Source organism: Hippocampus zosterae, chromosome 2 (genome assembly GCF_025434085.1).
Source record: "Hippocampus zosterae strain Florida chromosome 2, ASM2543408v3, whole genome shotgun sequence".
NCBI classification, from domain to species: domain Eukaryota; kingdom Metazoa; phylum Chordata; class Actinopteri; order Syngnathiformes; family Syngnathidae; genus Hippocampus; species Hippocampus zosterae.
Genome location: NC_067452.1, coordinates 11,216,199 through 11,241,286, shown reverse-complemented (window position 1 = coordinate 11,241,286; position 25,088 = coordinate 11,216,199). Strand labels below are relative to the sequence as shown.

Sequence of the window (25,088 nt, the reverse complement as noted above, 5' to 3'; positions counted from 1 at the left end):
GTGTATGACAATTCGACTTGGCAAATTCGACATTTCACCTGTAATGAAATGTGAATAAGAAGTAACTAAGAGTTACCTTGAAATGTATTCGGATTAGAATGGTACAACACATGTCAATAATCTGAGAGGCACTCGGCAAGTGCCTCTCGCCGAGAGGCTCTCGGCGACAGAAGGCGATTTGAATAAATAAATAAATAATACCTGATTCTCCAGGACATCAAAATGGTCCCACACGGCGGATGATTTGCGTCTCTGCTCCATAATCGGCAAGGCACGAACACGAAGTCTGCACTGACACGAACTTCGACAAGCGAGCGTGAGTGAGGTCTGGCTTGTTTCGGCAGGTGGCATTGTGTCGCCAAACGACTTCCTTATAAACACTGTGCGGCGGGCTTTTGCTGCATCAACGCCCTCTGCACTGAGTCGACGCCCCCTGGACTAAGTGGCGCAGCCTGTACTGTGCCAAGCAGCCGATGCAGTCTAAACTGCACCGGTGCAGTTCACGTGTCAATTAGCAGCCTGGACTGTGTCAACGCAGCCGATGTGTCAATTAGCAGCCTGGACTGTGTCAACACAGTCGATGTGTCAATTAGCAGCCTGGACTGTGTCAACGCAGCCGGTGTGTCAATTAGAAACCTGGACTGTGTCAACGCAGTTCACGTGTCAATCACGTGACATAATGAGCCAGCACATGCATCGACACGTGGTTTGCTCTGTGAGCCCGGCGCATGTGTCAATGCATCGGTGTCGCTGGACCCATCACTAGCAGACTTCGTGTTCGTGCCTTGCCTTCCTTGCCGATTATGGAGCAGAGACGCAAATCATCCGCCGTGTGGGACCATTTTGATGTCCCGGAGAATAAGGTATTATTTATTTATTTATTCAAATCGCCTTCTGTCGCAGAGAGCCTCTCGGCGAGAGGCACTCGCCGAGTGCCTCTCAGATTATTGACGTGTTGTACCATTCTAATCCGAATACATTTCAAGGTAACTCTTAGTTACTTCTTATTCACATTTCATTACAGGTTAAATGTCGAATTTGCCAAGTCAATTCGCCAACAGAAGCACCTCCACCATGCTGAGGCATTATCGGGCCAAGCATGAGAATGAAGTTCGCGATACACCCGGTATTACGCCAGGTATACAAACGTTCACTCATCTTTTCACGGTTGCTATGTTGATGATTAATTGTCAATCAGTAATTATTGGTTGACTCTCCACTCCATGTTTGACAATCAAGGTTCCAGGAAGCAGCTGTACTGGAAGAACCAACACACTTCTTTCCCAAACCTCTCCCACCTCGCAAAGGAGTTCCTTTGTATGCCAGCCTCATCCGTCCCTTGTGAGCGTGTGTTCTTCACAGCAGGAGAAATTGCTTGTAAAAGACGCAACAGGCTGAAGTTTAAAACATTGGAGCATCTTATTTTTCTCAATAAAAATGTGAAATCAAAGCCCACAAGCATCCTCGTTCAAATGATCTTCACATTATTTGAACACATTGAATGTTGCAAAATGAATGCATGGATGTGAATGATATTGTATACACTTCATCAAATCGATGAATGACCTTATGAAAATGTCTTGGAACAGTTGTAGATGCAAAACCGTGCTGGCAGCTACATAATGGATAATAAAAGAAAAATATCCCAAACCATAGGGATCCTCCCAAAACTAAGGATGTGCTGAATAAGAAATCCTTGTACACACTTTTATTACTTCCATATTTGACCTATTGTGTGGAAATATGGGGAAATGCCAGTAAAACACTGTTTTAAAACTACAATACAAAGCAATCAGAACAATTACTGGCTCCAAATAGACGGAACCCACAAATCCACTGTTTATCAAATTAAACAATGAAATCTCATGACCTGGTTGACTTCAAAATCGCCCAATTAATGTACAAAGCACACAATAACCTCCTTTGCCAAAACATCCAGCTTTTTAAAATTCGAGAAAGTTGTCATAATTTAAGGGGTACTAACCTATACAGAAAAATCCAATACACGAACAAACATCACGCAAAGGAGTGTATCTGTAATAGGTGTAAATCTGTGGAATGATTCTGAAACGGACCAGTAAAATGAGTAACTCTCTTGCTGAGATTAAAAATGAATTTGAGAGTAGTACAAGACAACTACACAAATCAGAATTAAGCTAATAAATTCGATACACCCATGAAATATAGCAATACATCAGGAATACATTGATGAGATTATTTAATATATTAAGGAAATGTAGCATCCATTATGAATATGAGAAAATCGACATATACTTGTGCTCCAATGAGTATGTACTGTATATACAAACCTAAAGTTGTAAAAATGTATAGGTACAGCATACATAAGGGTAAAAGCATTTGTTGATATGTAGACTTTCTTTTCTATTTTGAAAAATGATCAATTCATATATAAGAAGGGGTAGGACTCTAGGGTTTTTTTACTTCTTTCTACTCCTTTGAACACATATTTGTGATGATGACTATTTTCTTTTCCTTTTTTTATATCTTACCTTCACTTTTTGCCAATTTATTACCGAATTGTATATTTTATATGTTCAATATACAAAAAAATTATCAGTCAGTAAAGTCTGTTGAGTGGGTTGGATGCAGGGATCTTGAAGGTCCAGCAGGTGGCAGTGGTCAGTGACACAGTATCAGCACAGTATCAACACAGTGTGTCAGTGTGTCGACACGCCTCATGAGGCCTCATGGACCCATCACTACCATGACTAAATCTAAAATATAACAATGAAGTAAAAATGACAGAAAACAAGAGCAAACAGCAACACACAAGACGATAGCAAGAAGCAACAATGACCCGACACGGGTAGGAGTCATTTTATACAACTAATTACCAAATGACCAACAGGTGTGCAGCTGCCGGGGGAGCCCTACAGTGCCACCTGTTGGTCCCTAAACCTAATCATGACACAGTCAGTCACGTATAAATGAAATGTATTATTATTAAGATTAAGATTAAAATATCCTTTATTTGTCCCGCAATGGGGAAATTACAATCAGAATTCAGAAAGGAAAAACGCTGGGTAGGGAAAGGGAAAAAAAAACACGCTCCAACTATCCTCTTCCGAGGCTAATTTAAGTCCAGGATAAAAAAAGACCCTAGCACATAAATAAGCATATGACAGTTACAACAAGTCACAAGACATAACATGTAATAAGGGGGAGGATGAATAGGAAGGAGGGGGGGGGGGGGGGGGGGTAACCGCGACGCGGCCGAAATGACCAGCTGCACGGTCACCGTTGCGCTCCGCATATCGACCACGTCACGGGGGAAAAAGAATCGAAGCGATGAAGACGGTGATAACAAGGATGTGTATGCGCGTGTGGTTGTCCAGTCGTGTATGTGTATGCGTGTACAGGTCATAGCTGCTTCGTCGAGGTCTGCTCATCATTAAGACAGTCCCGGCTTATCAGTCCATTGCCGAGAAGGAGGGGGTTGGTGGTGGGGGCCCTAGACTCCATGCGTATTTCCATCCAGGAGAAAGGCCAGATAGCGTTGTTTGTTTTGGAGAGACGGCCGCCAACAATTCCAGACAGCCTTGAGTCCTTGGTCTGTATCTCCTCACTGGCGCCGATGAGTCGAATCAGAAAATTCTTTCCGCAGCGTGGATTCCAACATTCTCCATGGTATTGTCGATCGCGCGGAGTCGCTCCAAAACCGCAACAATATTGCGGTTGAGCTCAGCCACCGCTTGAGTCTGAGTGTTGGACATTCGCGCCAAGCCATCCAGAGTGACCGGCAGCTTCTTCACTTCCAATAGAGCCGCTCCCATCGGTTGAATTTTGCGATAGAACAGCAAGCTGCCAACACCAAACAGCAGCATACCTGTTATCAAAAGACCAATGATATAGATGTCTTCCACATCCTCCACGGACAGTACTGCCAGGCATACCGGTCTCCACTTTCTCCATGGATCCAGGGCGCATCCGGCAGCAAGTGTCCCCGGAGGGCAAGCAGGCTCCCCACTGCCCACTCTTTTCGTCAAAATTTTTTTTGTCGATTACATCGAGAGACCACCCAACTAATTCCATGGTTAGTTCTTCGGACGAAAAATACGGTAGGAGGCTAGGAAAAAAAAAGTTAGACAAAGACAGCACAAGGACTAAGTGGCGAGCACGGAAAGGGTGGGGGTGAGGGCAGGAGGAGCAGTGCAAAAAGCGTCCGCCTTCGTCGCGAGCCAAGCAGAAGAGCCAAGAGCCAAGCAGAAGAGCTTATTATTATTATTATTATTATTATTATTATTATTATTATTATGTTAAATAAACAAACGAAACGAAACGAAAGTGTTTAGGCTGTGGGAATGATTTATGAAGTATGATGAATCACCACTAGATGGCAGGAGATCTTGGCCGCACGCAGTGTGAGTGGGTGTGCGGTGTGGTGCGTCGGCCAAGTGTCGTGCGGAAGCAGTGCGGTGTTGCGAAAATACCGGTATCTACACCGGTATACACCGGTAGCTACACACACACACACACACACACACACACACACACACACACAGGCATGCACACAGATCAATATTCATGAAAAGTTTAGATGTGTGGTTTTTAAACTGGGGTTCGATTGAACCCCAGGGGTTTGACAGAGCCTCTGCCATGGAGGTTAAGATACACCCGACTCAACATGTCATTTAGTTATGACACGTCCGCTTGGCCATAGCTGGCTGCAAATGATCACATTACATTGCTTGTCCAATCAGTGCTGCGGGAAATTTAGTTTGCTCAGAAGTCAAAGTGTAACTGTCGTGATTGTACCTTGTGTGATTTTTTTTTAATGTTTTAACACGTGCTACGTTGAGCAATATATGAACAACCTGGATTCACATGCATCACAGAACGTGATGGGACTCGGCGTCTTATCTGCATGATTTGTCATGCTAAATTGAGCAACTCTAATCTCGCACCGGCAAAACTGAAAGAACACTTCTTGAATCTTTTTTTTATTTTTTATTTTTTACTAAAGGTTCGGTGGATGCGCATGTGAACTGGTTGGGTTCTGTACCTCTAACAAGGTTACCTTGCTTTTGATATTTTCTGTATCCTAAATACAAAACAAAAAATAGCATCAAAGGCTCTGCTTGAAATGCATCCTTTCACAAAAAAGATTTTATTCTTGGAAACGAATACTTTCAAGAAAATTAAACTGCTGTTTACTAAAGAATGGTAATAGGTAGAAATGTACTTTTTTTTGAATGAAAGAAGAGGGTTAAAGCTTTCTTTTGGTAGGTTCCATGCTTACGTAGCTAGAAACATTTTCTGTAGGCCTTCAAAAATTAGTCAAAATGGTCAAAAATGGATGGCACCAGTGCTCCCAATTTGGGAGCACTGGCAGAGGATGAAACACAAATGGTGCAGCAACACATTTCGAAATCCGAAGAAAAGTTGCCAACTGTAATGTCTTTGCAATGCTCAATTTCAGCCTCTTTTGGCCACACTCGGTGTGTGCCGGGGCTAGGTGACTCGCAATTGCGGCGATTAACAACTGATGCAAACGAAAGGAGTGACTCATACCCGAACCAAAGTGTTCCCTAGGCAGAATTTTAGCCACGTATCAGCATAAATAAATAAATACATACATACATACATACATACATACATACATACATACATACAGTACATACATACATACATACATACATACATACATACATACATACATACATACATACATACATACATAACAAAAGAATGAAAGAAAGAAATCAGGAAACTTGAAATATTGAAAAATTGTTGAACCGGAGATCTCCACAAATCAGCGTGATGTAGTTTTCAGTCTTTGCACATGTTTTCAGCAATTATCTTCTAACATGTAAATTGTATTTTGTAGCAACAACCTAAATTCACTTGACTAAATGGTGGACTTCCCACAACAAGGTATTTAAATTCAGTTGTCAGCATAATAGCAAAATTACAAGTTTGTGTCTGCCATTCCCTTACTATTTGCTTCTAAACTCACTAATCTCTTTTAATCTCTTCCCCCCATGTCTTCCACTTTCCTCCCCTTGTGTCTAGCAGCCATTAATTGCATGTGTTATAAGACACTCATCTCCTTTCAAAAGAAAAAAATGCAAACCGCTGGCAAGGCTTCAAATAACAGCCTCGGTCAATAATGTAATCTTTAGGCTCAGCATCAGGAAAACAAGTCGACCCTTCTCAGGCTCCGGCTCATGAAAGCTTGTGGACTTTTGATGTGAAATATCGTAAAAGGCTCACGAGACACCGTTTTGAACACGAGAATGAATAGACTTACATAATAGCAGTAAATTTATTAAATCTATGCATCTTCGCTTCTTCCACATTGTGTTGAAAGGGACTGTCAAGTCAAGTCAAGTCAACAGTATTTATAGAGCACTTTCAAACAGCCATCGCTGCATACAAAGTGCTGCTGGAAACACATATGACTGATTTTCATGGGCATCCCCATCAGTTTGAGTTGTATATATTCAAAAGGCTTTCTATAGTACAGTATTTACTCAAGTGCCCTTGCTACTACAAAAAAGCAAATGCGTTCAGTTTGTTTACATGTCTATGAGCCGAATTAATCATAACCAATATGAGTGACCCATAATTCACAAATGTCTTCAACACATTCCTATTTGAAAACATAGACTCATCCTTTGTCGCCTTGGAACGTGTGTCAGTTTCGAGCCCGGTTGTTCGTCTATGTGTGCTATGCGATTGGCTGGCAACAGGTTGAGGGTGTCTCCTGCTTACTGCCCGAAGACAGCTAGGATAGGCTCCAGCATGCCCCGCAACCCTTGTGAAGATAAAGTGGATCGAAAAATGGATGGATGGATGATGTAGTGGTTCACTTACCTGATTTGTGTGCAGGGAGTGTGGGATCGGTTCCTACTCAGTGACATGTGGATGTGAATGGTTGACTTTTGATGGATGGATGATAAAAACAATATGTGCAGTGCAGTTGGCTAGTAACCAGTCAGGTGCGTAACCTGCCCCTCAAACAAAGTCAGCTGGAATAGGCGCCAGCTCACCCATTACCTGAGCAGTGTGGAAAATGAATGGATGAAAAATAATGTGCATACCACCAGAAAAATAACATGCTCCAACGAATGTTGAAAATTAATAACCAAACATGATTTATGTACGTTACTGTGTATTTTGTAATATTCAGTCAAAATAGTTAATTATACTAATTTAATTCTGATCCGTACAGCCCTAAAACAGTAAACACTAAAACACTAACACTAAAAAGTTCCTAAAATAAGAGCATATTAACACAACCACAACCTAAGGCAGTAGTCAGAAAATAGCGCCCTTCTGTGGCTATCTGTTTTATGACATTCAAAATTAGCACACATTTGGTCCAGTTATACCAAGTAGCACCTTCGTTCCTGATATTTTAAATGAAAACTATGGTATCGACTCAAAGGCAGAGACTTTAAATATGAAAATTGTGCGTCTGCTCCGGTACGATATCTTGACAACAGGAACCCTCCTTTCCAGTGGGGGCGCTCTGTTACTTACGACGTTTTTAGTCTTAACATAGGCGGATGTGTCTGTATTGTTTTTCCGGTATTGTGCCGCCTCGTCGTCGTGTGTGTCTCTGTGAATGTGTTGTAAAGATGTCCGCCAGTGTGGCTAAACAGCCTTCTAAAAATGCTCCTAAAACCAACGCAGGAGCCACCGGAGCAGCGGGGGCAACCGGTGGGCCCCCAGTTATTCCTCTCGCCTCCCCGCTGATGGGGAAAAAGAAGAAACCTTTTTTAGGGATGCCCGCCCCGCTGGGATACGTTCCCGGGTTGGGCAGAGGGTAAGCTAACTTTTTCGCCAGCTACAAACATGTCCATGAATGAAATATCTTTACGTTTAATGCTTCCATTTGCTGGATATGTTTGAGGTTAACTTGTGGATTTTCTGTAATACAATAAAAATAACATGAATAAATAATGCTGCTTTTCTCACGTTTGCCGAAGCGAATCAGTGGAACCTAACACGAATATGAGCTCATTCAGGTGTGCGTGTAAAAATTCAAAGATTAAGTTATTTACCTCAGGCCAGCATTAACAGATAGCTTTTCTTTGTTAATGATTCAAAGTGGTTGTCTCAAACGGCTTCACAGACCCACCGTTGACAGAGATCAGTGACACTAATTAAGCCAATAGTCAACTCCACTCGTATAGTTGTGTGACAGGTCCTCGTGTTGTGTGCAGCATTACATTTACCTTGATTGTTTTCCTTCAGGGCTACTGGTTTCACTACCCGATCTGATATCGGTCCAGCTCGTGATGCCAATGATCCAGTTGATGACCGTCATGCACCCCCGGGGAAAAGGACGGTTGGGGACCAAATGAAGAAGAACCAGGATGATGACGATGAAGATCTAAATGACACTAATTACGATGAGGTGTCTTGTTGTTTACATTTCAGAATCAGCCAGTCCTCTTACTGTTGCTTGTTGTATACTTGAAAATATGTCATCCTAAATTTCTTGCAGTTTAACGGCTATGCAGGAAGCTTGTTCTCCAGTGGACCGTATGAAAAGGATGATGAAGAAGCAGATGCAATATATGCGGCTCTGGATAAAAGGATGGATGAAAGACGCAAAGAAAGAAGGTTGATCAAAAAGCCCAGCTGTTATAAACTGAAATAATTTTGGAATCTGACAGGTTAAGATTGAGGTTTTCATTTTTTAATTCTTTTTTTTAAGGGAGCTGAGAGAAAAAGAAGAGATAGAGAAATACCGTATGGAGCGACCCAAAATTCAGCAGCAGTTTTCCGATTTAAAGGTACAAATTAGAGCAACTCTACAAATGTATTCATCTCTTCCTGCAATGTGCTGCTTTTGTCCTCTCGTTGCTACATCAGATTTTTTGCCGCTTCTCTTCTTCTCCTCACAGAGGAAATTGGCAGAGGTCTCAGAGGAAGAGTGGCTTAGCATTCCTGAAGTGGGAGACGCCAGGAATAAGCGCCAGAGAAACCCACGCTATGAGAAACTCACTCCTGTACCAGATAGCTTTTTCTCCAAGCACCTTCAAACGGGAGAGAACCACACCAGTGTTGACCCTCTCAAGGGGGTCAGTATACATTCAAATACATATCCAATGTGAATGAAAAATGCGGTTCTGTTTTTTGCCGTAGATATGGTGGGGAGGGGGTGACATTTAAGATTTCCAGGATTGTGAAACAGTGGTGAATTGTACAATCTCGCCGTGGAGGAAAGCCCCACTCGGATGTCATTGTCTTTTCTCTCCATTAGCTTGGTGGTCTTAACACACCGTACCCAGGAAGTATGACGCCAGGCCTGATGACGCCGGGGACAGGAGACCTGGACATGAGAAAAATTGGTCAGGCCAGGAACACACTCATGGATATGAGACTCAGTCAGGTAATCATTTTTGGCCCAGATGTTGTGGATTTCTTTTCCTTCCATGTCACCTAGGGGCTGCTCTGTACACGGGACATTTTTGAGCGTTTTGGCTTCTCCTTTCAATATTTGGCAGCTTGATACAGCCCCAAATATTTGAATCCATTAAGTAATTTCCAGCATCTTGTTGGTGCACATGAAGCCCCACACATCATCAGCATTTGATCACAGAGATTTGATCCAGATTTTTGATGCACTGCTCCGAGTAGTCAGTCACTCGGCTGATACGGGCTCCGGAGTCTCAGTATTAAATATCTCTTTAAATCGGTTCAAACAGTATTTAATCACTGAAACCCTAATTAACACCAATGTTAACAATAGAAGGGGCAGGATACCGTCGTCTCGTTCAGTTGATGAGTCTGTCAAGTGTTTGCCTCTCTCTTATACCAGGTTTCTGACTCGGTCAGTGGTCAGACGGTGGTGGATCCCAAAGGCTACCTGACGGACCTCAACTCGATGATCCCCACACACGGAGGAGACATCAGGTAGAGGCGCATGTGTGGCAACACAGAAGGTTCATGTGGTTTGTTTGTGCCTAATGCGTTTGATCAATTCCTTTTGGCTCCATATTTTCCAGTGACATTAAAAAGGCTCGTCTGCTGCTGAAATCTGTGAGGGAGACGAACCCTCATCACCCGCCTGCCTGGATTGCCTCGGCTAGGCTGGAAGAAGTGACTGGCAAGCTGCAGGTGGCCCGCAACCTCATCATGAAAGGCACAGAGATGTGTCCAAAGGTAACGGTGGAGAAAGCCTGAACAGAGCGCACAGGCGTGTGTGTGTGTGTGTGTGTGTGTGTGTGTGTGTGTGTGTGTGTGTGTGTGTGTGTGTGTGTGTGTGTGTGTGTGTGTGTGTGTGTGTGTGTGTGTGTGTGTGTGTGTGTGTGTGTGTGTGTGTGTGTGTGTGTGTGTGTGTGTGTGTGTGTGTGTGTGCGTGTGTGTGTGTGTGTGTGTGCGCGCGTGCGTGCGTGTGTACAATACACTACATCTTTATTCATATAGCACTTTCACAACAGCTGCTTGGATTTGCTTGTCAGGTTTTAGCTTGCCATTCAGGAAAGCAATCATTGTTGTCTGTGCCCATCAGAGCGAGGATGTGTGGCTGGAGGCAGCCAGGCTACAGCCCGGCGACACGGCCAAAGCTGTTGTAGCTCAAGCTGTCCGGCACATGCCGCAGTCGGTCCGAATCTACATCAGAGCCGCCGAGTTGGAAACGGACGTCAGAGCCAAGAAAAGAGTCCTCAGGAAAGGTAAGGTTCAAGTTTAATGCTCACCACTTTGTTTTCTGGCCTTTTAAAAAACAGTTCTTGATGTTCACCCAGCCTTGGAAAACGTGTCCAAGTCAGTCCGTCTGTGGAAGACAGCTGTTGAACTCGAGGAGCCAGAAGATGCCAGAATCATGCTGAGCAGAGCTGTGGAGTGTTGCCCTACAAGTGTGGAGGTACTTGATGAACCCATGCTCCAGTTTGACTGTCTAGTGCAAGAAATCCATTAGTGCTGTACTGTTTCTGCCCCCCATTTTCAGCTGTGGCTGGCTTTAGCTCGACTAGAGACATATGAGAACGCCAGACGTGTCCTGAATAAGGCCCGTGAGAACATCCCCACCGATCGCCATATTTGGATCACCGCCGCAAAGTTGGAGGAAGCCAATGGCAACACACAAATGGTGGACAAGATCATCGAGAGAGCCATCACCTCGTTGCGTGCCAACGGCGTGGAGATTAACAGAGAGCAGTGGATACAGGTGTGTTTGTGTAAATCCCAAAATATTTCTGTCTATGACAGGCTTCCCAGCGGTGGCTTGAAAAGTGACGTTTTAGCAGGCAGTCTCATTTGTGGTCTTGTTTGTTTGTTTGTTTATTGAACATAAAACATATACAGTAATAATTTGACAGAAAATAAGGTAGATAAAAAAGTCGAAAGAAAGAAATCAGTCTTCATTCAACACAGTTGTTATGTTCAAGGGAGTAGGCCGAAGTAAAAAACTTATCTAGTCCTACCCCGTTATGTGTTTATATCTACTAAATCATTTTTATATCAATCAGAAAAGAAAAAGTAAGAAGAAGTCTCCATTAAGGCTCATACTTTACCCTTAACCGTGATATTTTTACAACTTTTGGTTTGTATCGGGATTATATACATCCTCACCCTGGCACTCTTGTCAATTTTCTCTTGTATTCATAATGGATATTTCAATACCTTTCTCTATTTATCAACTTAGTTCTGATTTATCATTATATTTAATGTTTAGAATTTATCATTTTAACTCTGATTGATGTAGGTTGTTTGTACTATTTTTTTGAATTTGTTTTTGAACTCAGCAGGCGATTTACTCATTTTCAGGTCCGTTTCGAGATTATTCCACATATTAACACCTTTGCTAGATACACTTCTTTGCTTGATGTTTGTTCTTGTTTTGAGTTTTTTGAATAAGTTGGTACCTCTTAATTCATAGTTGCTTTCTCGAATTTCGAAAAACTTCTGAATGTTTTGGCAGAGCAGGTTATTGTGTGCTTTGTACATTAATTGGGCGATTTTAAAGTCAACCAGGTCATAAAATTTCATCGTATTTAATTTGATAAATAGTGGATTTGTGGGTTCTGTATATTTTGATCTATTAATAATTCGAATTGCTTTTTTTTGTAGTTTGAGAATAGGGAGTGTGTTTGTTTTGCAGGCATTTCCCCATATTTCAACACAGTAGGTCATATATGGTAATAATAATGAAGTGCATAATGTGTACAAATATCTCTTATTTAGCACTTCCTTGGTTTTGTAGAGGATCCCTACGGTCTTGGCTATTTTTGTTTTTACGTTATCGATGTGTGGTTTCCAACATAGTTTTGAGTCTATTACTAATCCGAGAAACTTGGTTTCATACGCTCTCTCTATTTCAATTGAGTTTAACAGAATTTTAGCTTGGTGTTTGATTGGTCTTGTGCCAAAAACAATTAACTTCGATTTTTTCAGGTTAAGTGACAATTTATTTCTGTTGAACCAGTTTTTTAATTTGTTTAATTCGTTTTCTACGGTTGTCAGGAGCTGTTTCAGATTTATTCCAAAACAGTAGAAAGTTGTATCATCAGCAAATAGGACACATTTAAATAGTTTTGAGACCTCGCAGATATCATTTATATATAAGATGAATAGTTTTGGACCAAGCACTGACCCCTGAGGAACTCCGTGAGTGATTTTCAGTTGATTCGTTATTGTTGAGTTGCACGTACTGATTGATATCTGTTTTCTAGATAACTTTTTATCCATTTATAAGCTACACCTCTAATGCCATATCTTTCTAGTTTTTTCAATAATATACTGTGATCTATTGTGTCAAAAGCTTTTTTTAGATCTAGGAAAACCCCAACAGTAAATTCTTTGTTGTCTATATTGGTGGCTATTGCTTCCACAAACTCCATAACTGCCATTGAGGTGGTCCGTTTTTCCCTGAAGCCATATTGATTCTCACTTAACAGCGCATGCTTTTGTATAAAGCTATCAAGTCTACGAGAAAATAGTTTTTCTAATGTTTTTGAAAATTGTGGTAGTAGTGATATCTATCTATCTATATATTACTGTATATATTATATATATATTGCGCATCGTCCCGCACGCGGTCTGTCCCTTTTCAAAACGTACCTACTTCACCGCGCCGCTGCGCTCAGGCAGTGGCTCACTACGATCGCGCGGGCATCTTAGCGAAAAAATGTTGTCTACCCACAAGCATTGCAATGAAATTGTTAGTTATTTAGCAGAGCTAAACATCTCTTTATTTTCGCGATAAGCAATGAAGATGAACCAAAAGTTGAATCAGGCAACAACACTTTTGTGGGCCGAAGGCCCACCTTACCAGCCTTCCGCAGGAACTAGCTGATGAGCCGCCCGGAGGGCGGCGAACCAGCTCGTTGGTCTATAATTTGTAAACAGATGTCTTTCTCCACTTTTATAGATTGGAATAACTTTAGCAATTTTCATTTTTGATGGAAAGATACCAGCTTTGAATGACAGGTTGCATATCTGCGTGAAAGGTCGCACTACATACTCTATAATCTGCTTGATTATTGTCATATCTACGTATATTAAAACAATCAGTTGACTTTTTATTTTTTAAAGTTTTTATAATATTTGATACTTATTCTTGTTTTACAGCAGTAAGGAACATCGTGGAGGAGTTTTTTTTCTACGTATCTATCTATTTCAAACAAGTTTGTTGGATCAGGAATTTGTTTTGCTAGGTTACTGCCAATGTTGACAAAATACTCATTAAATTCAGTTGCTATTTCTGCGGTTTTTCCCAAAATAGTATTTTTTCCTTTGATAAAATACTCTGGAGAATCCATTTTTTAGGACTATTTCTGATTACTTGGTTAAGTATTTTCCATATTTCTTGTGTGTTACCTTTATTCTGCTCTAATAGTGCATGATAATGTCTCTTTTACTGGTTCTTATAATATTTACTAGTTTATTTTTATAGGTCTTCTTTTTTTTCTGCTTCTTCAGTTCTGAATTTTAAAAACAATTTATACAAATTGTTTTTCTTTTTACATGCGTTTTCTATGCCTTTCGTTATCCATGGCTTACTTGGGTCTTTATACTTTTTGGAGACTTTAGTTAATGGAAAATGTTTATCATATAAGGAGATTATGGTAGACTGAAATACTTCAAACGCTGTATTTGGGTCTTCGTTTGAGTAGACCTCGGTCCAGTTTTGTTTTTCTAGGTCTTGCTTAAAGGCATCGATGGAACGTTGGGTTCTTAGTCTTATTTCTGTTATACGAGTTGTTGATTTAGCTTTTCTATCGAAATAATTATGAAAAACTGCAAAAACGGGTAGGTGGTCACTTATGTCATTAATGAGAAGTCCACTTTCCATTTTATGATCAATCTTATTTATAAATATGTTATCTATTAATGTGGCCGTGTCAACTGTTATTCTGCTAGGTTTCAGGATTACTGGGAAAAAGCTGTTGCTGTACATAGTATTTATGAAGTCAGTTGTTTTTTTGTGTCTATTTGGGTTTAATAAGTCAATGTTAAAGTCACCACATATTATCGTGTTTTCTTATCGTTGTAATAGCTGAGCATATCTGTTAGTTTTTTATTGAATGTGTCAATACATGTTCCTGGTGTCCTATAGATGCAACTTATGATGATATTTGATGCCTTTTTATTGTGTATTTCAATGGCTAGACATTCCATTAGGTTTTCTATTGTGTTTGTCAATCTCTCGATTTTACTGCATTTAAGTGCTTTGTCTACATATATTGCAACACCCCCTCCTTTTTTGTTTTCTCTATTAGTTGCAAACATTTCATAACCTTCTATTTCCATTTCAGTTGTTTTATCTTCATCAAGCCAAGTTTCTGATATGGCAATTATTTTAAATTTATTGAATTTAGTCAGGTATTCTTTAATTTTTGTGAAGTTTTTATAGAGACTTCTACTGTTTAAGTGTATTACCGAAAGTGCATTTTCCAATTTTATATTAGTGTTGAATTGTTCATCCAGGTAATAGTCAGAGTTTGTTACCCTTTGTTTGTTGTTGAAGAAGTTATTGTCTGGGTCCAAGTTGTTCTCGCGATCGAATGGCTTATAGTCAATATCTTCAAAGGGTTGGAAGTTCATGTTTTTGGGATGTGAATTTCCCGCTCCCACGCGGTCGTCGATGGGTCCCTCACGGCCGTCGTTGGTTCCCTCGCTGTCATCGCTCGCTCTCTCGCCGTCATCACTGGGTCCCTCGTGGTCGCTGGCTCCCTTGCGGTCGTCGCCAACTCCCTCGCGCTCGCCAGCTGGCTGCCTCCCGGCTCTCTCACGCGCGCTGGATGGTTGTCTCCCGGCTGCCTCAGGCTCGCTGTCTCCCGGCTCCCTCGCGGTCACTGGCTCCCCTGCAGTCGTCGCTGGTTTCCTCTCGGTCGTCTCTGGCTCCCTTGCGGTCGTCGTTGGCTCCCTCACGGTGGTCGCAGGCTGGTTGTCTCCCGGCTTCCTCACGGTCGCTGGCTTCCCTGCAGTCGTCGCTGGCTTCCTTGCGGTCGGTCGGTCTTGAAAAAGTTATTGTCCGGGTCCAAGTTGTTCTCAGGGTCAAACGTCTTGTGGTCAGTGGGGTTGGAAGTCATCAAAGGGTTGGAAGGGTCATCAAAGGATTCAAAGTCCATGTTTTTTGGTATGTGAATTTCCTGCTTCAGTAGGGTCAAAGTTTTTATTGTCGTCCAGGTCGTAGTTTAACAGTCAATTTAAGACTTTACCGTTGAAAGTGATAGCTGGGATGTTCATGCTCGGATCATTGTGCAACGGATAAACAGATGAATGTACAGTAGATGCCCTCTGTGATGCGTCGTCTTTCCTGGCAGGATGCAGAAGAGTGCGACAAAGCTGCCAGCGTGGCCACCTGCCAGGCCATAATCAGAGCAGTCATCGGGATCGGGATCGAAGAGGAAGACCGCAAGCACACATGGATGGAGGACTCTGATAGTGTGCGTGCAGACAGTTGTATTCACAAGTTTACATACTCTTGCACCATAAAAAACATGCCCACACATAAAACCCCTTCATTTTATTTTAAATGGGGTGCACATTGATCTATAAATCATTTCAGAATATCACAAAGTAGTGAGCTGTCATCGTGTCATATTTTTCCTAAAACTGCTAATATTTCAATTCTGCCGTGTTATGTCCATTTATAATCCCTACTCTAAATTAAAAAAGAGATATGGTTAGTCCCTGACATCTGCGCGGCTACTTGTCTCATAATATTACTGTGTTTTGTGTTTCAGTGTGTGGCCCATGGAGCATTGGAGTGTGCCAGGGCCATCTATGCTCATGCTCTGCAGGTGTTCCCCAGTAAGAAAAGTGTGTGGCTTCGAGCTGCCTACTTTGAAAAGAACAACGGAACCAGGTAGACAATAGCTCCCTCCAAAGGGGACATTTTCTATCTGGTTCAAATTGTATCCTGTTTCCTGCATGTACCTGTCAGGGAGTCTTTGGAGACCCTGCTCCAGAAAGCTGTGGCTCACTGTCCAAAGGCGGAGGTACTCTGGCTCATGGGAGCCAAATCCAAATGGCTCGCTGAAGACGTGCCCGCCGCCAGAAGCATCCTCGCTCTGGCTTTTCAGGTAATAGAGCTGCTCCTCCAAATCGAGTAGTCTCTTCCACAGCACCTTTTATACTTGAATATTTATTGATCCATTTGATCCAACACGCAATTTTCCAAGTGCCCTCGCCTCTGTTTGGATTAAATTCCAGATTTTAGATTTGGCTGTGCCTGTTGTCTAGTGAATGGTGTCTAGTCGGTCATGTTTGCAACATCGCGTTGGACATGTTTGTGTATGCACGAGACAAATTTCTTTTTCCAAAGGTGAACTACAAACTGAACTAGTTCATTAAGATTTGTGAACTGAACTCGGAAGTAGTTTGTGTACAAAATTAACTTTCCCGCCAGTGACTCCAATGCATACCCTTCCACAGGCTAACCCCAACAGTGAGGAGATCTGGCTGGCTGCTGTCAAGCTGGAGTCCGAGAATAACGAGTATGAGAGAGCCCGTCGGCTGCTAGCCAAAGCTCGGAGCAGCGCCCCCACAGCCAGAGTGAGTTCTCACCTTCCCGCATTGCTCTTCATGGATCTCCAAATCCTTCAACCCACCAGCTACCATGTCTCCCCAAGTGTCCAAAACCTCTTCAACCCCTCTGTGGACACTAGCCTTTAGAATACAGTATTTGCAACGGACACAAAATAACACCTTTAAACGGGCATGTTTTGATACTTGCCGTTGTTTTCTGATCCTTTATCACATTGCGAATATTTGCAGTGTCCAGTGTCATTGTCCACTTTAAAAGTCATGTTTTTGATAACATAGAGTGTAAGTGCAGAGTGTCTTGGGCATCAAGTTAGGGCTTGCTAGATTCTCAAACATCAGCATGTGCTGACGGATGCTGACAACACTGCACTTCAACTTTCACTTTTACTCTTGGGTGATCTGAGATTTTTGTGTGTGTTTGCTGACAGATAACGTTTGGCGAGTCTTCATTGTCATTTGACTGTGCTGACTGCTCGGTCAGAAAACATTCTGATACGGAATTAATAATACTGTACACTTAAGCTATGCAGTCAGAAAGTGTTATTCGCTTCATGTCAACCCTGTTAACTTGGTGACATCGTAAAATGAAGTCCAAGTTGTCTTGTGCTTTATTTGCATTTCCAGTTTGAAATGGATATTGTCTTGAAAGGTTTTCATGAAGTCCGTCAAGTTGGAGTGGGTGTTAGGGAACATTGAAGCCGCTCAGGAGCTGTGCACAGAGGCCCTCAAACACTATGAGGACTTTCCCAAACTCTGGATGATGAGAGGCCAGATTGAAGAGCAATGTGACAACATGGATAAAGCCAGAGAGGCCTACAACCAGGGGGTGAGCTACGTATTAAAATGCTCTTATTTTGACCTCTTCAGTGGCTAATGTCCCGTATTTTCACACAGTTGAAAAAGTGTCCCAACTCAGTGGCCCTGTGGCTGCTGACTTCGCGTCTGGAAGAGCGAGTGGGACAGTTGACCAGAGCCAGAGCCATCCTGGAGAAGGCGCGACTGAAGAACCCGCAGAGTCCCGAGTTGTGGTGAGAAAACGCACACCACACAGAACAAAGAGAGAAACATGAAAAAAACCAAAGGCTCTCGTCACTGGACTTGTCACTCATGTGTCTCTTGGTTAACCAGGTTGGAATCAGTCCGATTAGAATTCCGCTCAGGACTAAAGAACATTGCAAATACGCTGATGGCCAAAGCTCTGCAGGAATGTCCCAATTCAGGTGAGAGTATGACCAACGTACAGTGCTGTTCAAAAATATAACAGTGCAATGTGACGAACCAAAATGTCCCTGGTTTTTAGTACATGTTTTATTGTTACATGCCAGACAAGTTACCAGTAGTGCAGTAGATTCTCAGAAAACAAACAAGACCCAGCATTCTGCTTGGCTCTCGACGAAGGCGGACCCTTTTTGCACTGCTCCTCCTGCCCTCACCCCCACCCTTTCCGTGCTCGCCACTTAGTCCTTGTGCTGTCTTTGTCTAACTTTTTTTTCCCTAGCCTCCTACCGTATTTTTCGTCCGAAGAACTAACCATGGAATTAGTTGGGTGGTCTCTCGATGTAATCGACAAAAAAATTTTTGACGAAAAGAGTGGGCAGTGGGGAGCCTGCTTGCCCTCCGGGGACACTTGCTGCCGGATGCGCCCTGGATCCATGGAGAAAGTGGAGACCGGTATGCCTGGCAGTACTGTCCGTGGAGGATGTGGAAGACATCTACATCATTGGTCTTTTGATAACAGGTATGCTGCTGTTTGGTGTTGGCAGCTTGCTGTTCTATCGCAAAATTCAACCGATGGGAGCGGCTCTATTGGAAGTGAAGAAGCTGCCGGTCACTCTGGATGGCTTGGCGCGAATGTCCAACACTCAGACTCGAGCGGTGGGTGAGCTCAACCGCAATATTGTTGCGGTTTTGGAGCGACTCCGCGCGATCGACAATACCATGGAGAATGTTGGAATCCAAGCTGCGGAAAGAATTTTCTGATTCGACTCATCGGTGCCAGTGAGGAGATACAGACCAAGGACTCAAGGCTGTCTGGAATTGCTGGCGGCCGTCTCTCCAAAACAAACAACGCTATCTGGCCTTTCTCCTGGATGGAAATACGCATGGAGTCTAGGGCCCCCACCACCAACCCCCTCCTTCTCGGCAATGGACTGATAAGCCGGGATTGTCTTCCTGTACACGCATACACATACACGACTGGACAACCACACGCGCATACACATCCTTGTTATCACCGTCTTCATCGCTCCGATTCTTTTTCCCCCGTGACGTGGTCGATATGCAGAGCACAACGGTGACCGTGCAGCTGGTCATTTCGGTCGCGTCGCGGTTACCCCCCCCCCCCCCCCCCCCCTCCTTCCTATTCATCCTCCCCCTTATTACATGTTATGTCTTGTGACTTGTTGTAACTGTCATATGCTTATTTATGTGCTAGGGTCTTTTTTTATCCTGGACTTAAATTAGCCTCGGAAGAGGATAGTTCGAGCGTGTTTTTTTTTTCCCTCTCCCTACCCAGCCTTTTTTTCCTTTCTGAATTCTGATTGTAATTTCCCCATTGCGGGACAAATAAAGGATATCTTAATCTTAATTCATAATCGGAATGCTCCGAAGGCTGTGAAATTGGGCAAATAGTTCAAAGGTGCGTGTTAAAAAATAGCAGTTTTGCAACCAATCTCTGAGTTCATCAATTTTGGGGAAGAAAAAGAAACTAAAACAGGAGTGGATCAGGTGGCGCCTACTTAACTCATTCAGACCAGCCAATTCTGGACCAAGTCTGAAAAGACGTTTAAAAACATCTTTGGGAGTGAATGAGTTAAGGATGATGAAGCCAGCGCAGGTTTAACATGCATTTGAGGAAAACTGGTCGTTCAAGACACTGCTCCGAAGAACGGCGTTCTTTGATTAAAAAGTTGATTGGAGAGGGAAGAACCTATAAAGAGGTGCAAAACATTGTTGGCTCTTCAGCTGAAATGATCTCCAATGCCTTAAAATGGGTAGAAAAACCAGAGACACGTGGAAGAAAACGGAAGACAACTATTAAAATGGACCGGAGAATAACTTGAATGGCAAAGGCTCAGCCAATGATCAGCTCCAGGATGATCAAACAGTCTGCAGTTACCTGTAAATGCTGTAACAGAAGACGTCTGTGTAAAGCAAATGTATTTAACAATCCCACGCAAAGTCTCTGTTCCAAAAAAGGCATGTGCAGAAGAGGTTACAATTCGCCAAAGAACACATCAACTGGCCTAAAGAAAAATGGAGGAACATTTTGTGGACTGATAAAAGTAAAATTGTCCTTTTTTGGTCCAGGGTCCACAGACCGTGTGTGAGACTAGCCCCAAACTCTGAATTCAAACCTCAGTACACATTGAAGACAGTGAAGTATGGTGGTGCAAGTATCATGGTCTGGGCATGTTTCTCCTACTCTGATTTTGGCCCCATTTATCGCATATCAGGGATCATGGATCAGTTTGTGTATGTCAAGATACTTGAAGAGGTTATGCTGCCTGAAGTTGAAGAGGACATGCCCTTGAAATGGGTGTTTTTCAACAAGACAATGGCCCAAAACACACCAGTAGATGAGCAAAGCCTTGGTACCAAACCAATCAAATTAATGATATGGAGTGGCCAGCCCAATCCCCAGATCTCGATCCAATCGAGAACTTGTGGGGTGATATCCAAAATGCTGTTTGTGAAGCAAAACCAAGAAATATTAATGAATTGTGGAATGTTGTTAAGCAATCGTGGAGTGAAATAACAACTGAAAGCTGCCACAAGTTGGTTGACTCTATGCCACACAGATGTGAAGCAGTTATAAAAAGCTGTGGTCATGCAACTAAATATTAGGATTGTTAAATCCTACCTTTTTTTTTGGAAATATAAAATAGTTTTGTACAGTCAACAGCAGACACTGCTATTTTTTAACACACCCTTTTGAACTATTTGCCCAATTGCACAGCCTTCGGAGCGTGCAGATTATAAATGCTGGGTCTTGTTTGTTTTCTGAGAATCTACTGCACCTACTGGTAACTTGTCTGGCATGTAACACTTTTTTTTTTACTAAAAACCAGGGATATTCTGGTTCATCTCATTGCAGTGCTATTATTTTGAACAGCACTGTAGAAGGAAGCCATTCCTTTCATTCAATGAAGTAATTCAGCTCCAATTCTGCTTTGCTCAAGGCATTCTGTGGGCCGAGGCAGTGTTTTTGGAGGCCAGGCCTCAGAGGAAGACCAAGAGTGTGGATGCTTTGAAGAAGTGTGAACATGATCCACACGTGTTGCTCGCTGTCGCCAAGTATGACCGCATCTTTTGATATTTTCTATGAGAGAATCCTCATGAGATGTGGTTTCCCAATGCATATGTATCGTCTTAGGTTGTTCTGGAGTGAGCGTAAGATCACCAAAGCCAGAGAATGGTTCCTCCGCACCGTGAAGATAGAGCCTGACCTGGGAGATGCCTGGGCTCTCTTCTACAAGTTTGAACTGCAGCATGGAACAGAAGTAAGTTCCTTTTCCCTATGGTATGGATAGTCCAGACTGGCCTTTCTGGAGTTTGTCTTGAAGCCAAAAAATAGGAGGTGACCATTTTAACTTTGTTGAAAGGGGAACTCGAGTTAAACATTTTCCTTGCAATAGAATGTTCTATGTGCCCCCAACAGTCTGAACACGGTGTTCAAATTAATGTTTCATTCATGGACTATTATTGAAGATGCAAAATCCACCTGTGGCCATTTCGATAAGATAAGATATCCATTATTTGTCCCACACTGGGGAAATTTACAGCCTCCAGCAGCAAGAATGTAGGTAGGAAGAAGAAAGAAGAAAAAAAAACAACAAACACCGTTCAATTAAGTGCAATATAAACACAAAATGGATAAATCGCGGTGCTATTTACAATTGTCTTTCACATCATTTAATTATTAGTATTATTATTATTATTGTTATTTTTATTCAGCAGCCTGACAGCAGTCGGTAGGAACGAGGGTCGGTATCTCTCCTTCTTGCAGCGCGGGTGTAACAGTCTCTGGCTGAAGGAGCTACCAAGTGCTGTCAGGGCGGGTTGGAGGGAATGGGAGGGACTGTCCATCATAGCTTTTAGCTTAGTTAGCATCCTCCTGTTGCCCACCTCCTCCAGAGTGTCCAGGGAGCAGCCCAGGACAGAATTGGCCTTCCTGACCAGTCGCTCCAGTCTCTTTCTGTCCCGGGCTGAGATGCTGCCTGACCAGCAGACAATGCCATAATGGATGGCCGAGGCCACCACAGAGTTATAGAAAGTCTTAAGGAGCGACCCCTGAACCCCAAAAGACCTCAGTTTCCTGAGTAGGAAGAGTCCGCTCTGTCCTTTCCTAATCGGGGTGTCCGTGTTTTTAGTCCAGTCCAGTTTGTTGTTCAGAAGAACACCTACGTACTTGTAGGAGGTCACCCTCTCTATGTCCATGCCCTGGATGTTCATCGGTGCTGGTGAGGACTGTTTCCGGCAGAAATCCACAACCAACTCCTTAGTTTTCCTAGGGTTGATCTGGAGGAGATTCTGCTGGCACCAGTCCACAAAGTCCTTTGTCAGTCCCCTGTACTCCCGATCGTCCCCTTCTGTAATGAGGCCAACAATCGCAGAGTCATTGGAGAACTTCTGAAGGTGGCAGTTTGGAGTGGCGTGTCTGAAGGTATAGAGGATGAACAGGAATGGAGCCAGAACAGTACCCTGCGGCACTCCAGTGCTGCAGAGAAGCCTGTCCGACTCACAGCTCTGCAACCTCACGTACTGCGGCCGATTTGCGAGGTAGTCTATGATCCATGCTGTTAGATGGTGGTCCACTCCGGCGTTCTGCAGTTTGCCTCCCAGTAAGTTGGGCTGGATGGTGTTGAAGGCACTGGAGAAATCAAAGAACATGATTCTCACAGTACTCCCAGCCTTCTCCTTTTGCCACTTTTTGTCAACTGAAAATGGGCTCGGCTTGCGAAATTGCCCGAACCCAGAAAACAGGTGAGTCCTGATCAGTCCTTGGGCACAGATTTTTTTTTTCTTTCATTAATTAATTTGTTTTCAGTTGCCAGCAAGCACAAAAAAGGACCGCCTCTTGACATCAATATAAATGCATGGATGTTGCTAATTTATTCATATTCAATGCGTTCAGACTTCTCCTCTAAGCCGATTTATCTACCTGTTTTCAGCCATCTCAAGAAGGTAGCATTTGTCCGGCAGTGCCTCCTGCTGTCAACAGAAATTGACTTCTAAGTCACCCTGGGCTCACATTGCGAGCGTCACAGCTCAACTGTTTTCTGAGTCCGGTCAAGTGACGTACACAATGCAAGTGTCACAAATAAAATGAACATGTTTATTCAGTTTTTTAAAAAAAAATATTTGCTGATTCATTGGGTATTGGACCCGTGTATTGCCAAATAATGGAATTGGCATTAGTCTAAAAAAAATCCACATTGATCAGACCCCAGCACTAATACTCACTCTCTTCTATTAGGAACAGCAGGAAGAAGTGCGGAAACGCTGTGATAATGCCGAGCCGCGTCATGGCGAGTTGTGGTGCGCTGAGTCCAAACACGTCCTGAACTGGCAGAAGAAGACAGTAGAGATTCTTGCACAAGTTGCAAGCAAGATCAAAAACACGTTCTGAGACTGAGGAGCTGCATTCAACACGTCGCTAAACCTCAGTCAAATCACCGGGATGGAGTTTAACAGATCAGCTTCATTGCACGCTTGCATCAGACACAATGTCAATTGTTAATTGTCTAATTTACATCTAGCGTTGGGATTAAGTGTGGAATTAGGCTTTCATAACAATCTTTAAATAGAAGTTGCAGCCTATCATGTGGGCAGTTTTTTTTAGCCCGTGACTGCTTGATGACACAATGGTGATTGAGTCTTAATCCCTGTGTGCAGCTACTTCTGTAAAAGATAATCGAAAGTGTTCCTGATTGTGCATTTATTTAGTTTATGAATACAATGTCTTTGTTGCTTGTGTTTTAAACTAACCTCTTTTTGCAGCAGTGAAGCGTCCTGCATTCCAGAAAAAAAACACCACCATAAAAAATAAAATAACAAAACACCTTTGAAACCAGCGCGAAAGAGAAAGAATTTGAGAAATGCGTCTTTTGGTGCCATCCTAATTGTTTGATTTGAGCTAAGGAGTTAGGCTCATTTAGTTTTTATCTCATCCCTTCTTCTGTTGTAGTCTTCGTTTGGTAATTTACTTGAAATGTATTTGCAATCCACCCATAAATTCTTGCACCACATCACAGCTGCTTTCCGCGTGCGTTTGTCAGTGGTGAGCGTACAATTTGCGTCCCTTGGCGCGCCAACGAAAGTGAAACAATGATTAAATGATCGATTGCATTGTTTTCGTTGACTTCGCACGACCGTGTTTAGGAGAAGCCAAGAGGAGGCCATCCATGACTGCGGATGGAATTACAGCTGCGGTGACCTTGGCTAAGGAAAGTAGGTTTCACCGTAGCCTTTTTTGGGCAGCTTTTGCGCTGCAAGGTGAGGTTTGGATACAACATATCCTGCCGAATCCTACGCGGATCCCGCAGACATAGTGTTGACTGTTTAAATGGCAGTTTGTTCATCTGAGGATCTGGCGGTAGAACATGGTATAAATGGTGAGTGTGCTTGAAAGTTGGTTTTGCAAGCGATTGTATGGTTTGGGGTTGCGTTTTGTTGCAAAGGCGACTTTGTTTATAAATGATAAGTAACCATACCGAAGTTTAACTGCTGTTAAACGTTCTGTCAAGCTTATTCACTGGACTCCACTTTGCCCTTCCCGATATTATGATATACGGTGTATGACAACGTCATCAACTTCGATATGCATAAAATAGAGGTACCTGTATATTAGGGATGTGAATCTCAGCACTGAGGACGATTCGATACACATCTCGATGCACTACCAGCGATACGATACTTAAACGATACATGGAATTTTCTGGCGACACTATGCGATACGTTTCACCGTCTTCACGATGTGATACGACGCGATACACATTTCGTTCAAATCAATGCGATACGATACAGTGCAATTTGTTGTGATATTGTGCAATTAAACATGATGCAAATACGCAAAGAAAAAAAGTTTTAAAAAAGATGGAATTCAGTATGGTATT

The 25,088-nt window shown here is 42.7% G+C and overlaps 1 protein-coding gene across 1 annotated transcript; it reads left to right on the top strand.

Annotated features, from left to right (window-relative positions):
• Positions 1 to 7,545: 7,545 nt before the first annotated feature.
• prpf6 (PRP6 pre-mRNA processing factor 6 homolog (S. cerevisiae)) lies at positions 7,546 to 24,224 on the top strand. Its single transcript, XM_052056417.1, has 21 exons — positions 7,546 to 7,792; positions 8,224 to 8,386; positions 8,477 to 8,595; positions 8,690 to 8,768; positions 8,880 to 9,056; positions 9,239 to 9,367; positions 9,797 to 9,891; positions 9,984 to 10,140; positions 10,490 to 10,652; positions 10,725 to 10,843; positions 10,928 to 11,146; positions 15,747 to 15,869; positions 16,170 to 16,291; positions 16,370 to 16,508; positions 16,861 to 16,980; positions 17,621 to 17,797; positions 17,866 to 17,999; positions 18,100 to 18,191; positions 21,153 to 21,267; positions 21,347 to 21,473; positions 23,450 to 24,224. Exons 1-21 carry the CDS (start codon positions 7,605 to 7,607, stop codon positions 23,600 to 23,602), a joined length of 2,910 nt encoding a protein of 969 aa, XP_051912377.1. The 5' UTR covers positions 7,546 to 7,604; the 3' UTR covers positions 23,603 to 24,224.
• The last annotated feature ends 864 nt before the right edge of the window (positions 24,225 to 25,088 follow it).

Bases quoted from the DNA above. Each gene is read 5' to 3' on its own strand.
- prpf6 (XM_052056417.1), top strand. From the start codon at position 7,605: ATGTCCGCCAGTGTGGCTAAACAGCCTTCTAAAAATGCTCCTAAAACC. The intron at 7,793-8,223 runs GTAAGCTAACTT...GTTTTCCTTCAG, and splicing joins GTTCCCGGGTTGGGCAGAGG to GGCTACTGGTTTCACTACCC. The intron at 11,147-15,746 runs GTGTGTTTGTGT...CTTTCCTGGCAG, and splicing joins ACAGAGAGCAGTGGATACAG to GATGCAGAAGAGTGCGACAA.